The sequence below is a fragment of the Alosa sapidissima genome, chromosome 5, assembly GCF_018492685.1.
Source record: "Alosa sapidissima isolate fAloSap1 chromosome 5, fAloSap1.pri, whole genome shotgun sequence".
In the NCBI taxonomy this organism is placed as follows: Eukaryota; Metazoa; Chordata; class Actinopteri; order Clupeiformes; family Clupeidae; genus Alosa; species Alosa sapidissima.
Window position 1 is genome coordinate 19,197,494 of NC_055961.1, and position 14,608 is coordinate 19,212,101.

A 14,608-nucleotide genomic window follows, 5' to 3' on the forward strand; every position below is an offset into this window, starting at 1 on the left:
TGAACAACAAGGAAGGTGGCTATGGCGAACGAAGAGCGGTTGTTTGAATCGGCGTTGGCGTCAACTTTGGAGGAGTTGGACTTGTGCTTTTCTTTGAAAGTTGAGCAACACAATGCACTTAAGTCATTCCTTTCGAAGAAGGATGTATTTGCCGTTTTGCCGACCGGATACGGATATGGTCGTAGCGCTGGCCTATTGCATGCCTAGGTAGTTTGAAAGACAATTCTCTGCCCGCCCCTTGGATTAAGCGAGGTGAATGGTTCGATTCCAGACTATACATTTCAATGATATAGGATGGCCCGCCAGGCTAGGAATCCGGACCTCCTGGTGTGCTCCGTAGGGAATGTTTTTCCGGTTGCACAAATGCAATTTGTAAGTGGAGAGAGTGTGGCGAGTGGCTCCCGAGACGATTTTGTGAGCAGGTGATTGATAGGTACCGCAGGGTCTGTGTTTACACACACCGCTGTGTGTGTGTGTGTTGTGTGCTGTGTATTGTGTGTGTGTGTGTGTGTGTGAGTGTGTGTGTGTGTGTGTGTGTGTGTGTGTGTGTGTGTGTGTGTGTGTATGTACACGCATGGTCTGTGCTTACACACGCCACTGCGCCCAAGCCCCCCTGTTCCACTCCCTTATGCGACTCCTTACATCTTGTCCTAACTGCATGCGAGTGTCTGACTGTCGAGTAGCATTAAATACTCTCTGTCCTCACTAAATCCCTTAAATATGCCCTTCTATTGCATGGTGTTTCTCCTTTAATATAGCAATACAGCACGAGCAACAGAAAGAAAATACAAACAAGGCGTCCAACAAATGTCGCAAAATGTCCCATCGCATTGCATCACACTGCGTCCGTCGCGTCAGGATGTGTAACGTGTAAGCCAGGCACAGATGGGCCTCAAACACCAGGGGAGCTGTGGCACACGCGGCAGCACTGTACCACATGTGGGTACAAGTGCCCACGGGGACCCAGGTTCCATCCGACCTGCGGCCATTTCCCAATCCCACCCCATCTCTGGCTCCCACTCACTTCCTGTCTCTCTCCACTGTCCTACTGACAACACCACCCCCCCCCCCCCCCCCACACACACACACACACACTACTAAAAGTACTATACTTTTAAAAAAACACACACACACGGCCGCTGTCCCGATGGTGATCCTCCTCTTCCTTGAGATCCACGTCGAGGCTCAGAAAGAAGGGGGGGGGAGACGACCTCACGGCCCTCCAGCCACTCTGTTACCTGGCGACCGTGTGTCATCCTCACTCCTCTCCATCTCTTTATCTCATCCCCTCCCCCTTCATCTCAAATAGACGTCAGCAGATCATCGGCTGCTGTCTCATTCCCAAAGAGAAATGAGCCATAAGTTGCTATCTGCCTTCATCTCCTCTCAAGGCCAGTGCACTACACGATAAAGCTTAGCCATATTGAGAGTCGAGCCGAGATGAGCCTCACTTTTCATCGATTTCTTAAATGTCCTTTTAAGAGAGCAAAGTTAATACACAGTCATTTAGATTTTGTTCTGGCTGGCTGTTTTGGAATGGAAGCTCCCTGTGAGCTCTGTCCATCTACATTTGACTTGTATGGTAGGTCATATTTATTAGGCATAAGGCCTAATAAGTAATGTCAAGGTTTTGGGTAAAGTGTTCCTTTGTACAACAACAGATATGACTTTTATTGTGTAGTGCACACAGCATATGTAGAGTAACACAGCTACTTCATGTTGATTTATCGCATACTTTATACCGATTTATTTATGCCTCTGTCTTTGTCTGTTTTTTTTTCTTTTTGTGCGCAGTCTCCATCTTGGTAAAAATGACATGCTGACGTTCTACGATGGAGACGACCTGACAGCCAACATCCTGGGTCAGTACAGCGGGGCGCTGCCGCGCTTCAAGCTCTACACCTCCATGGCTGATGTCACCATCCAGTTCCAGTCTGACCCAGCCACCAACATCTACGGATACAACAACGGCTTTGTGGTACATTTCTTTGGTAGGTCAAAGGTCACTCAGTAAATGTTGTTTGAGGTGATTTATATACCATATAAGAATTCTTATACGCTCGATGGTTTATATACTGAATAGGGCTGTCAATTGATTAAAAAAAATGTATCTAATTAATTACATACTCTGTGATTAATTCATCTAAATTAATCACATATATAATTTTTGCTGTGAAAGTATTTTAAATATTTAAATTCAAATGAATCATTGAATAATCATAATCTTTTATTATTATTTTAATAATGGCCATAATAATCTATGATATGACCTAATATGCTGAGGAAATAAATTCAAAAGTGCTTCAGGAAGAAGTTTTTTTTCACATACAAGGTATTTCAGGCCACAGATATAACCTAGGGGACACAATGAAAATAAATTAACACTCCCCTCAATGTCAACACTATTTCTTTGCAATGTGCGATTTTAGAGTTGATGAACTCCGGTGATATGCAAATTCCTTGCTGCAGACATTGCAGAGGACTTTATTTTAATCAACACTTTATTTTTATCAACACATCAGGCCGTTTTTTAAAAGTAAATGTTCCAATCAATGATCTAGGCAGCACATTTTCTTCTTTCTCCTTCATTTTACAGTCTAATGGTTACTGACTACAACGGCTCGCGGTCAAAAGTCATACGGAATCGATTAATCTGCGTTATTTTTTTTAATCAGTTATTTTTTCTGAAATTAATTAATCGAAATTAATCAGTTATTTTGACAGCCCTAATACTGAATAAAGTAGTTGAAATTGAGAGTGGTGGAAGATTATCTTAATCTGCTGTACTCAATACAGTTAAGTACAACACCAGTTGTAGAGTAAGTTTGGTAGAAAGTATCACCAGATAGAATTCAACAGTACAAATCTGACTAATCTAAATTAGACATTTGCCATAATAGCCACTATGATAAAAGATATAAGAATGTCTTCCTATCATACCGTATTTCTTTAGTGAGACAACATAACAACATAAATATTAGCACAGAACGGTCACTGTAAACATTTAAGAGGTGGAACATATGATCTTTAGGATAGCACGTCTAAGATTGTGGTTTGCCATCCAAGCTGTGGTGACAACCACCATAACCTCCTTCAAAAATTGTTGCTAGGTTACGGGCACGCAGGTCCATCTGGCACTTTGTTTTTGTTAGATTTTTTATCATTTTCATAATTTTATGTCATTACTTTTTGTTTTGTATGTATTCTTTAGGTTAGACTTATGATGATGTATAAGAGCATAATGCTCAGTCTATTTCCCATGAATAAACAATGGTTAATGATGATGATGATGATGATGATGAAAAACAGAGCGCCCTTCTGCAACGTTGGAGGACAGTACACATTGGTCGTAGTGTTATCCGATTGCGTCAAAGTCCGAAATCATTCAGAGTAAACATGGTCTAGTGTTTTTTTTTTTTTTTTTTTAAATGCATGCTTGTTGCCGCCCCTCGGGTTGGGCCATTACATTGTTCGTGGCCAGACCTTTAATCTTTCTAGATTACTAGGGTCTGGATTTTCCAGGCTAGTGACCTTCAGCAAACTGCAACAAATGTTAATCAGACTTGTTTCTTCTCTGTGAGAAAACGGCACAGAAAGACAAAAAGAATTAGGTCCACTTTGAATGGTGAACAGTTTCCTGTAATGGAGCCGTATTGGATTTACTATAGTCATCATGGAGTTATACAGAACTGTCCACAAATCACAGAGGACCAACTGTTAGATAGTGGCTCTACTTACTGAAAGTGCACAACATCCCTATTAGAGAAGAGCCAAAGGTATTAATGCATTGTGCAATTTATTTTGTTGGGTACATTACATAAGCAGAACAAATGGATGGTATTTCCTTGTCTGGTCGAATTAAGTTGACAAACTCACCAGGCCTGAGTTCTGGACCTGCGTAAATGAGGTCTTACTTTTACTGTGGCTTAATGATGTCTAGCACACACATGCAAATTGGTGTCAACTTTATATTTCTAAATTTGAAGGTAAATCTTTCATTTGCAACTTTTAACAGTGTATTTTATCATGGAAACCCACGGCAGTGTTTAGGCAGCCCTGAGAGATACCTGTCAAATATGCGGCTTAATAGATGACTTCGGCCAACAAAGAGTTCTCTCTCCCTCTCCACTCATCTCCTGCTCCTCTCCTTCTCTCTTTCTCTCTTTCTCCCTCTCTATGTCTGTCTGTCTCTCTTTATTGAATAGTGTATAATAGTGGCTGAGAATGGGTTTTATTTTTATTTTTACACAAACAATGTGGCTCGGCTGGAAAAATGCAGTGTAGTGGGGGAGATAGTCACTATTACATTTTTTCACAATTGCTAAAACACATTTTTTGAAACCTTCCACCCTTTTCTCAAAACTGTAAACACAAAACAAACAAAACATTCACAAAACCTCTGACAACCTCTGCAAAACTACAATCGCCTCAAAACAGATGTGCTCAAAACCAAGCCTTGTCTTCAGACCATTCACAAAGCAGTCGATATGAAAACACTACTGTTCAGTCATTACACACTACATCAAAAACAGAAAACACAGTGTTCAGGGCAGCTCATATAGCTCCAGGAGAAATGTTCATTGTTTACAATACAGTAAATGCATTTTGCATCTAAAAAACAAAACAAAACGAAGCAAAGCAAAGCAAAACACATTTCCTAACTCAGTGGATTCAACATTTACTCTAAATCCAGTAAAAATAAAGTATTGAGAATGAGATTTTATGTTTACAGTTTTGAGAAAAGGGTGGAAGGTTTCAAAAATGTGTTTTAGCAATTGTGAAAAAGGTATACTGAAAAGGATGGGCATTTCAGTACTGCAAATGAGAAGTACTTTACAGTCTACAGCCTACAATGCATTTTATTGTCTCACTGATGCTGCCCATTGTTGATATGAAGGTGTGATCAATTTTACTGTAAGTTGTTATGTATGGCATCTGTGCTTTATCTGTCTTTACCCTTTGCCACTTGTGGTTACCATTGTGCATTACAAGTGCACCACAGTGCAAATTGTGTTTATGTGAAAACGGTTTATGGTTTTGCCAAAAGAGCAAATTGTGAAAAAAACTGTAATGTGTCTGATAGGCTTGTGTTTAAGAACTGGTGATGTAGGCTTATTTATTTTGTTTTGTTATTGATGTCTGCTTGTTTTTAAAATATTTTTTTAAATGATTTTTGTAATTGAAAGTCACTCTCCCCTTTCTCTCTCTCTCTCTCTCTCTCTCTCTCTCTCTCTCTCGCTCTTTCTGTCTATCTCTCTCCCTCTCTCTCTCTCTTTCCCTCTCCCTCGTGTCTGTCTCTACCTTTTGACCTGTCCTCAGAGGTGCCCCGTAACGATACGTGCTCAGAGCTGCCTGAGATCATGAATGGCTGGAAGAGCACGTCGCACCCTGACCTCATCCATGGCACTGTGGTAACGTACCAGTGTTACCCTGGCTACCAGCTGCAGGGCTCCGAGGTGCTCATGTGCCAGTGGGACCTCACCTGGAGTGGAGATGTGCCCATCTGTGAGAAAGGTCAGGCTCACACACACACACACACACACACACACACACAGACACACACACACACACATGCACGCACACACATGCAGACACACACACACACACACACACACACACATGCACGCACGCACAGACACACACACACACACATGCAGACACACACACACACACACACACACATGCAGACACACACACACACACACACACACACACACACACACACACACACACAAAGAGAGAGAGTAAGAGAGAGAGAGACAGAGAGCAGAGGTATTTGACTAGATGGATTGTGTACTGGTAAGCCTCCACTCAATTTCCCTCATCAGTAAAGTGGGCTAACAGACACACACACACACACATACACACACTCACACACACACACTGTATACTCACACACACATACAGTGTACACATAGACATACTTACCAGTACACACATACAGAAACGTGCTAATGCAAACATAATCACATGAACGTACAAAACACACACAAACACATGCTTCTATTATTAGTTAGCTGTCAACACAGACAGCTGACATAAAGTGGGACTGAAGTACCAGGCCAGCTCAGAAATGTACTGTCTTAATACAGTTTTTTTCAACTGCTTACACACTAAATCTTTGCTTGTCACACAATTTTCTAAACATGTCCTCCAAACATCATAACCCGACACCAAATCTGCAAAACCATACACTAATTCTCAGTGTTTGACTCAGTTTTCAATTGACTAAAACACATTTTGCAAAACATCACACACAATTTTCTACCTAACACACAAAAATCTAACAGGAAGTAACTTGATTTCGTTCTTCAAACACAACCCATGAAAATGCCACACTAAATCACCAGTGCTTCACTCTCTTTAGGTTTTGAGCAACAGTGTGTACATGATGTATCCAAACACGTGTTTGTAATGTGAGGCGAATGTTTGCTTTAAAGATGTGTTTTTGACATTTTGAATGTTGTGTGTCATTTTGCTGGAGATTTGAGGCATTTTGCATTTTGTGTGAGCAATTGTGGGTTTTGTGTGTGGAGTTTTGAAAAATAGACACAGAGTTTTGAAAACGTGTGTAAACAATTGTAAAAAACTGTAAATCAGTTGTAAACAATAATAATAATAATAATAATAATAATAATAATAATATTACATTTATTATTATTAGTATAATAATAATAATAAATGTACTGTCTTAATAATTCAGTAGTGCACAGCCTTTCCCCCTCTTTGTTGCTCTCTCGGCGTTGTGTTTTTGTGTTCCGTCAGGATGATTAATGCCAGGCCACCACAGCACATTTAGCAGTCAGGAACATGAAATAAGGCTACTAATGGCTTTATATGCAGCAGAGTGTATTCATAATTAATAACAGAAAGAACAATTTTGTTGTTGTCTTATTGCAAGCCAATCTGCACAATTTAGTGCATTAAAATAAACCGCCTGCGTGTCCTGCATCATAGAGATGTGATCTCGTGATGACAGCGTTGGATGGAGATCGTCCTAATTGTTACTGAGCGTTGAATGGTACCAGAGCCTTGTCTGCAGAACAAGCAAAACAAATGGTACAGAGAGAGCCCCGCTATTCTACACGCTCTGCACGTGTGTGTGTGTGTGTGTGTGTGTGTGTGTGTGTGTATATGTGAGTCTGTGCCTGGGGTATGTGTGTGTGTGTGTGTTTAATTAGTGATGGTGTGCTTTGGCCTTGGTACTGTGGAGCATCATCAATAGCTGTGTGTGTGTGTGTGTGTGTGTGTGTGTGTGTGTATGTGTGTGTGTGTGTGTGTGTGTGTGTTTAATTAGTGATGGTGTGCCCTGACCCCGGCATTGTGGAACACAGTCACCGGGTGATCACCGGCTCTCGCTTCGTGGTGGGCTCCACCGTCCAGTACACCTGCAACAAAGGCTACTACCTGTCCGGGACTGGCCTGATCACCTGCTACAGCCGAGACGTGGCAGAGCCCAAATGGAGTGAGCGGCTGCCGAAGTGTGTCCGTAAGTAACCTCATGCTCTGGTCCTTTTATCATGGAGCGCCCCCTGTTGCAGTCCCGGCGGCATGGGGGGGCTTTGGGGGGCCAGGCCCGTCCTGGAACTCATCTGTGCCCGCCCTGGACGAGCTTGGCTGCTCCAACCAACCCCAATCCTATAGATTGATTTTGAACACTTATTAAATGTAGGCATATATTATACGTTTGTCATCTAATCTAGCAAGTAGCAAATAAAACTTGTAAAATCTGTATTAGCCTATTCCGTAGCTAATCAATCAGGAACATTAGGTAAGCCCATCACCTAAATGGAGAGGAGGTTACGTGGCGCAGTCTACTTCACTTCTGCACTAACCCCTGTCATCCGATGACAAATAGCTTATCGGCTCGCAGGTAGGCTATATCTCATATCGTAGTTAGTTAGTAGAAGTAGGCCTAGTAGTTTCTGGGTTTGTTGATAGCGTTAACCTTTACTGTTTCTTTCTTCTGACCTAGTCGGAGAACAGGGCCGAAGTTATCCGTAACTTCGGGGCTAACTCCCTAACACTCTATCTGAAAGTGGTTAGCAAATGAACGAGGATTTTGGTTTTATCTGCGGATTTATTTTTGCATTATTTTGAATATGACTAGCCCCAGTCTCAACAGCACGTCTACTTTTTCCACACGCATCTCAGTTCTAACACACACATCCCCTCTCGCTTTCTCTCTCTCCATCCCAGCGCACGGGGCTCTCCTAAAGGAGCTGCACCATTTTACAACAATTGCATCTACATTTTCATATTAGAATGTTTTGTCAAGTGTAAGCTTAAACTACCGTGATCAATTTAAGTTCCCGTGCCCCCCCCTGGAAAGGTGTAATGCCTGTCCGTGATTTTGTGTCTGCCGCCGGGTCTGCCCTGTTGGCTTGGGTGTCGCTGTGCACCATCAGAGACATTGCAGCCAATGAGAACTTTGGTAGTAAGCACTATTATCCCTAAGGCTACTGCCATTTATATGATAGTCACAACTCTCACAACAAAATATATATTTTTAGGCTTGACTAAAGTTTGGTTTAGGTTTGACAAGGTTTTGAGGGTCATTCTATATTATCATCTATAAAATGGTGTACACTATGCATATACATTGAGGAACCATGTTTCCACATTAAGGACACGTCCATAGTAAGGCTGTTCATTTCAGTGGAAATCAAGAGAACATGTTTACAGAAATGTGTTTTTTCTAGTCATGGCAATGACTTTAATGTCCAATTATAAAACAAAAACTGAAAAACTGACCCTTCCCCATGTGTATCTCCGTTTCTCTATTCTGTGACAGCGGATAAGTATGAGCCGTGCAGAAACCCGGGCGCCCCCTCGACTGGACTCCAGAACCCAGAGAAAGCCTTCTACCAGGCCGGAGAGACCCTCAGCTTCTCCTGCAGGACCGGACAGGAGCTCCAGGGAGAGTCCATCCTCCGCTGCGTGCCTGGACACCCCTCCCAGTGGAGTGGCACGCCCCCTGCCTGCAGAGGTATGCTACGACAGTAACAGCCTTTATTAGGTATATATATTTGGGCTGTTTGCCTTTATTGAAGACAATGAAGAGACTGACAGGAAGGGCGTGGGAGAGAGAGAGAGATGGTGTGGAATCGGGTAATTACCCGGGTCGGAATCGAACTCGAATCCTTGGGCACCTGGACCCGAATGTGGTATGGACGCTGTATCGCCCCTATAGCAACAGCCTTTTACTGGTTCTAACTGTGATAGTTTTGTGATTTTAAGTTGTTAATGTGCAAGTGTAATGAAACTAGGTTCTATTTTTTGACTATCAAAACATTATGACCATTGTGAAAAACTGTAATAATTAACTGTTGCCTGTAACTTACACCCATTAATTCTAAAATAGTGAAGGTATGTCTACAACTACAAGTATATAATGAATGAAGATTATTTTTGTGTGATGAGTTGATAATAAAGTGATAATTGTGTTATAATGTGATAGTAAAGTGTGGTGTTAGAAGCATGCTTTGCGTGGTGTGAGAATGACCTTCGGTCTTGTATTATTGATGCAGGCTCATGAATTGTAAATGCGAGCATTTGTATCATAGAGGTGTCAGATGGCCATAGCTTCATAAGTGAGATGAAAGGTGTTTGCCTGAATGCCAGCGGTGAGACAAGCACTCAAAATGATATGCAGGCAAATTAGACCTTGCAACCAAATGTGCTACTATAATGACTGCCATCATTTAAACTGTGCCAGGGTCTTTTGAGTTTTGTCTCATTTGTGTTTTGGTCTAAAACTAGCGAGCTAGCTATAAAAGGCATGCAAAACCCTGCAATCCCCACCCACACATGGTAATTGGTGTCTTTTGGCGATTTATTGTCAAGAATGCTGTGCTGGGATTTATTTCATTTCTTCCTACTCAGAGCACAGGATAGTGCATATCTTGGATCGCTCATGTAAAAAACAGGTTTTTATCTGAACTTCACAAGACTATATGAAAATGAATTTTAAAATAGTAGTGTTGCTTTAACCCAGAGTGTGTTCAAGTTTAAGTTCAAGTAGTTCATTGTCATGTAGCCTACTCATAAAAGGAATTATAAGTAATGAAATTACTTGTGCTCAAGAGCCAGCTCAACTTTAAAGAATAAGTTAAAAGTAGTAAAAAAGGTATGTGGTGTGTGTGTATGGGGGTATGGTGTGTGTGGGGGGGGGAGTAATGGGGTGTGTGGGAGGGGGATGATGAAATGGTGTGTGTGTGTGTTTGTGTGAGTGAGGGGGGTGTTCAGAATCCTGGTGGCTTGTGGATAGAAACTGTCTCTGTATCTGCTGGTACAGATCCGCATGCTCTTGTACCTTCTACCATGGTAGAAGGGTGAAGAGACTGTGGCTGGGATGACTGGGTTTAGTGAGGATCCGCTTGATCTTTCTCCTGCAGCGCTGGCTGTAAAGGTCCTGAATAGTTGGTAACTGAATCCTTGTAATGCACTGCATTGACCTGACCACCCCTTGCAGAGCTTTGCGGTCATGGGCTGTGCTGTTACCATACCATGCTCTGATGTTGCCATTCAGGATACTTTCAATGTGATGGATAGATAGATAGATAGATAGATAGATAGATAGATAGATAGATTGTGGTTGTCTCTCTACCTGCATCGTCTCACAAGTTTCCCCATGTTGTGTTTTTCTTACAGCCTCCTCCTCAGATTATATGAATGAGCGGCGGCTAGATGGTAAGTAGTGATCGTGCTTCAGTATTCACATTGTGATGTGGCCTATGTTATTAGGCAGGCTATGGGACTGCTATGGACCGACTCTTTACTGACCGTCCCCATGTGTTCAGTTGACAGCTCTGACTCAGACACAGGCCCAGGCACCAACATAGCCATTGCAGTCATGGTTCCAGTAGCAGTTGTTTTGTCAGTGATCCTTGTGATATACATCTACTTCTCAAAGTGAGTATAAGAATGCCTCCACCACAGCATATCTTCATTAGTATGGGGTGTAATGATACCTCGTTTTTTGGGGGGTGGGAGTTGTAGCATAGTATTTAAAGGTATAGTCTGTGATAATTATCGAATCTCTTTTCTCTTAATTGTGTAAATTGCTTCCACTGGTCTTCCAGCTGTCCAATTTATGTGTGCACTTTAAAAACTTGTTTGCACACATTCTGTGAATTGGAGACAATCCTGGCTGTGTGAATGGGAGTACCTTCACTGTTTAAGATGAATGAAAGCTGCTTCTGTTGTCCTTTTTCCGCCAAGACTGCAAGGGAAACCTCTGCAGATGCCCACCTCCTCACTGCCCCCCTACGACAACATGACGGAGGAATCGGCCTTCAGCAATCCCATTTACGAGACCGGAGTAAGTATGGACGCCCTGAACCTCAGAGACGTGGACTCAGAGAACACCATCGTCTTGTCCTGAACTTTCTCATCACCACGACCCTGTCAAGCTGAGCGGAGCCGAGTTGGGCTGAACCAAACCGCTCAACTCCCTCTCATCATCTCCTGTGTGAACTGTAATGTCATCTCATATCAGGCCAACAGAGGGCGCTCTTCATCCACATCACCAACACTCATTCAGGCACAGTTTTTATCCCTCATCGAGACCCTGCATGACCCTACAGAAACCCCCTCACTGTCAGGTCACTGTGTGTGTACTGTCAACCCTGAAGTGACCGTCATGCTCCTTCCTTTATCATGTCATGCTATTTGTGTAAATCAGTGTTTAAAATATTTCATCAGATCTGATCACATAGGGCAGAGAGAGAACATTCTGACAATAAGCTGCCTGAGTCAGGCATGAGGAATGTTTGACTCTGCAAATCTACATGCACTTTAATATAAATGCATTCTAGTTTGTATTATATAGTTAAAAATGTGCACGTTGAAGTTCTGTTATCAAGTAAAACACAACATGTGTTAAGGAGAAGTTGAAAATTAAGTTGAAAATGACAATGAGTTGAAAGCAAAAGGTTATTTATTAAAGATGCAAATCCAAATGTCGAGCTTAGGTCTAACTCTTTTTAAATGTGATCACATAGTGATGTTTGCTGCTGTTTATTTATAGAGACTGAAGTTTATTTTATTTGTTTTGCGGACTCTGACTGAAATGCTTACACCAAAGCAATGAGGCATACCAGGAGGCATATTTGCTTTGTTTCTTTGAATTTGCAAAACAAAATCTAGAAAGAACACAGAACTGCATAAACCAGACAAGGCAATTACACTAAACGGACAGGGAAAGTTTTGGAGATCCTATTTCAATCATCTTCAATTTAACAGAATATCACCTTTACTCAAACATATAGCTCAGTGCTTTGTACTTTATTAGCTATGTTGTTCCCAGTATGTCTTCATCTTAGTTTTCATAAACAGATCTGTGGTGTAAACACATTGTCCATTTCACTCCTTCCTCACAAACTCCCAGGATGCACCTCTCTCTTCCAGACCCTATTTCTATTGGCCCTAGCTAGTAGTGCTTTTCAATAATCAATACCTCTGTCTGTCTGCCTGTCTGTCTGTCTGTCTGTTCCTGCTCTGGCTGCACATGTAGAGGAACCACGAGGTGAGGTCTCTCATAGAGCCTGAATGTCAGCACTAAGTCATATCACAACACCAACAAGCCACCATCTGTCCAGCATTTGTGTTGACTCCTTGCAACAGTTTTTTTTGTGTCGCTTTGTGTCGACCTTTGAAAACTCTGCATCTGCATTGTGTATGGTCAGCAGCATGAAAACACACACACACACACACACACACACACACACACAGACAATATGGGGGCTCAACAACCCATATTGTCAGCAGACGTCAATCAAGACATGTGAATGTATACAATAGTATACAGCAGTTCATCATCTTGTCTGTGTCAGATTAGCATTTGTTCTCTCAGTGTTTTGTTAAGTGTCTGTTTTTACATGTGTCGTAACACTGTCTCTTTGTTTTCTTTTTGTCTCACTATGTTTTGTAAGCGTGTGCAGGTAAACTGTGCATCATAATTAGGGTTTGCTGTCTATCTTATTCAGTATTGTCTCATATTAAATAATGAAGAATTAAGACAACCACTGTTCAAGGAGTTGAAGTAGTTTCTTTTATCTCTGATTTTTGATGAGGTGACATTTCATGAATACATGTTTTACATTGCAATCGGACCTTGTTTTTGCTATATTGTTGCTATTGTATAATTTATGAAGGTCATTATATTATAGTTTAACTAAGGCAATATAAAATCACTTCCCTGTCTGATTCCTGAGCTCTTAAATGATCTTACTGGTAATGTTTTTTTGACTTCCACAGGAAAGAAGACAATATGAGGTGTCCATTTAGAGAAAGAATGTTCAGGCAGGGAAGGTACTGTGCGCGCACATACAAACAAGGTCTTGACCTTGAGACCCCGATGCCCTGTTCCCCTGCCTTTTCGTACTCTCCACCCCCCCCCCCCCCCCCCCCCCCGGATCGTGTAAATATGTTGTCTCCAAAGGACCTATACGAGCCAGCTCTGTACAGACCAGACTGTGAGCAACATGGTATTATTTTTGTAAAGGTTCACTGACAATGGCTTATCCTCATTGTGTTGTCCCTTTTTGCCGTTTCTGCAAGAGACCCCCAACATTTTAAAATTACACAATTATGAAGACTTCCAATTATCCTTTTGTTACTTCAGGCGCTATGGTTCAGCTGAAACCTGCTGCTGGATGTCTGTTAACTCATTTGCAGTGGTTCCACAGGACCATTGTATACATATCGCAACTAAGTCTGTATTTCACAAAAAAGCCATTATACAGAATATCTGCATGGGGTTTTGTCTTTCCTAAGCATTTTGTGAATAAACTCAATCTCCAAAAGGAAATGTGTCTGGTGTTCTCACTACAATTTCCAAACAGAGTTATTGGAATACATGTGCATTTGAACAATTTTGTCCACATTGTTAATTTGTACACGTTTTACACTGTGTACACGGATGGCCAAGGATTATTTTTGTCAGAGGGTACTAATCATGTTAGGGCCTACAGGGACTAAAACAGTTGTGTTATCTCACCACAGCCATGCTGTATAGAGATGTCCTATTAAAAAGCTATAAATAAATATAAAAGTGTGAGTGTGTTCTTTCTTGCATCTGGTTTTCTGTCAATGTCATCATAAATCAACAGGATATTTCCATATTGCTCACCAAGAGTAGTGTTTAAAAGGAGAAACACAAATGTTATTAGCCTCCTGGTTCCTCCTTACACTGCCACAAGTTTGCTCACATACTGTAATCAATTAGATTATTTATTGTCGTTGTGCAGAGTACAAGTACAAAGACAACGAAATACAGTTTGCATCCAACCAGAAGTGCAAAAAATTAGAAGAAAAGTGATATACAATATAGACAGTACATAGTGCAGTGTAGACATTACAGTTGGTTTACAGTAATATACATTAAATATAAATATGTGCAGTGTATTAGCAGTAACCTTATAAGAGTAGAATAAATATGGTTATAAACAATGTATGAACAACATGTACAGATATTTGCAGTGTAGTAGCAGTAGCAGTATAAGGGTAGTAAGAAAAATATAAATATATGCAGTGTATTAACAGAAGAAAAACAGAATAAATATGGATATTCAGTATGAACCATATAGACAGATAAGTACAGTAT

At 41.3% G+C, this 14,608-nt stretch overlaps 1 protein-coding gene across 4 annotated transcripts in view; it reads left to right on the plus strand.

The window, feature by feature from the left end:
- Nucleotides 1-14,027, plus strand: part of sez6a (seizure related 6 homolog a) — a 122,399-nt gene extending 108,372 nt beyond the window's left edge. The window contains exons 10-18 of one of the 4 annotated variants that reach the window (XM_042093412.1): nucleotides 1,795-1,991; nucleotides 5,320-5,514; nucleotides 7,298-7,489; nucleotides 8,795-8,989; nucleotides 10,654-10,692; nucleotides 10,803-10,914; nucleotides 11,224-11,323; nucleotides 12,518-12,529; nucleotides 13,261-14,027. In XM_042093412.1, coding sequence (XP_041949346.1) covers nucleotides 1,795-1,991; nucleotides 5,320-5,514; nucleotides 7,298-7,489; nucleotides 8,795-8,989; nucleotides 10,654-10,692; nucleotides 10,803-10,914; nucleotides 11,224-11,323; nucleotides 12,518-12,529; nucleotides 13,261-13,290 — 1,072 coding nt within the window. In that variant the 3' untranslated portion in view covers nucleotides 13,291-14,027. Of the gene's footprint in view, nucleotides 1-1,794; nucleotides 1,992-5,319; nucleotides 5,515-7,297; nucleotides 7,490-8,794; nucleotides 8,990-10,653; nucleotides 10,693-10,802; nucleotides 10,915-11,223; nucleotides 12,154-12,517 lie in introns of those variants that run through there. The other 3 variants (XM_042093411.1, XM_042093413.1, XM_042093410.1) reach the window with 3 other exon arrangements.
- The last annotated feature ends 581 nt before the right edge of the window (nucleotides 14,028-14,608 follow it).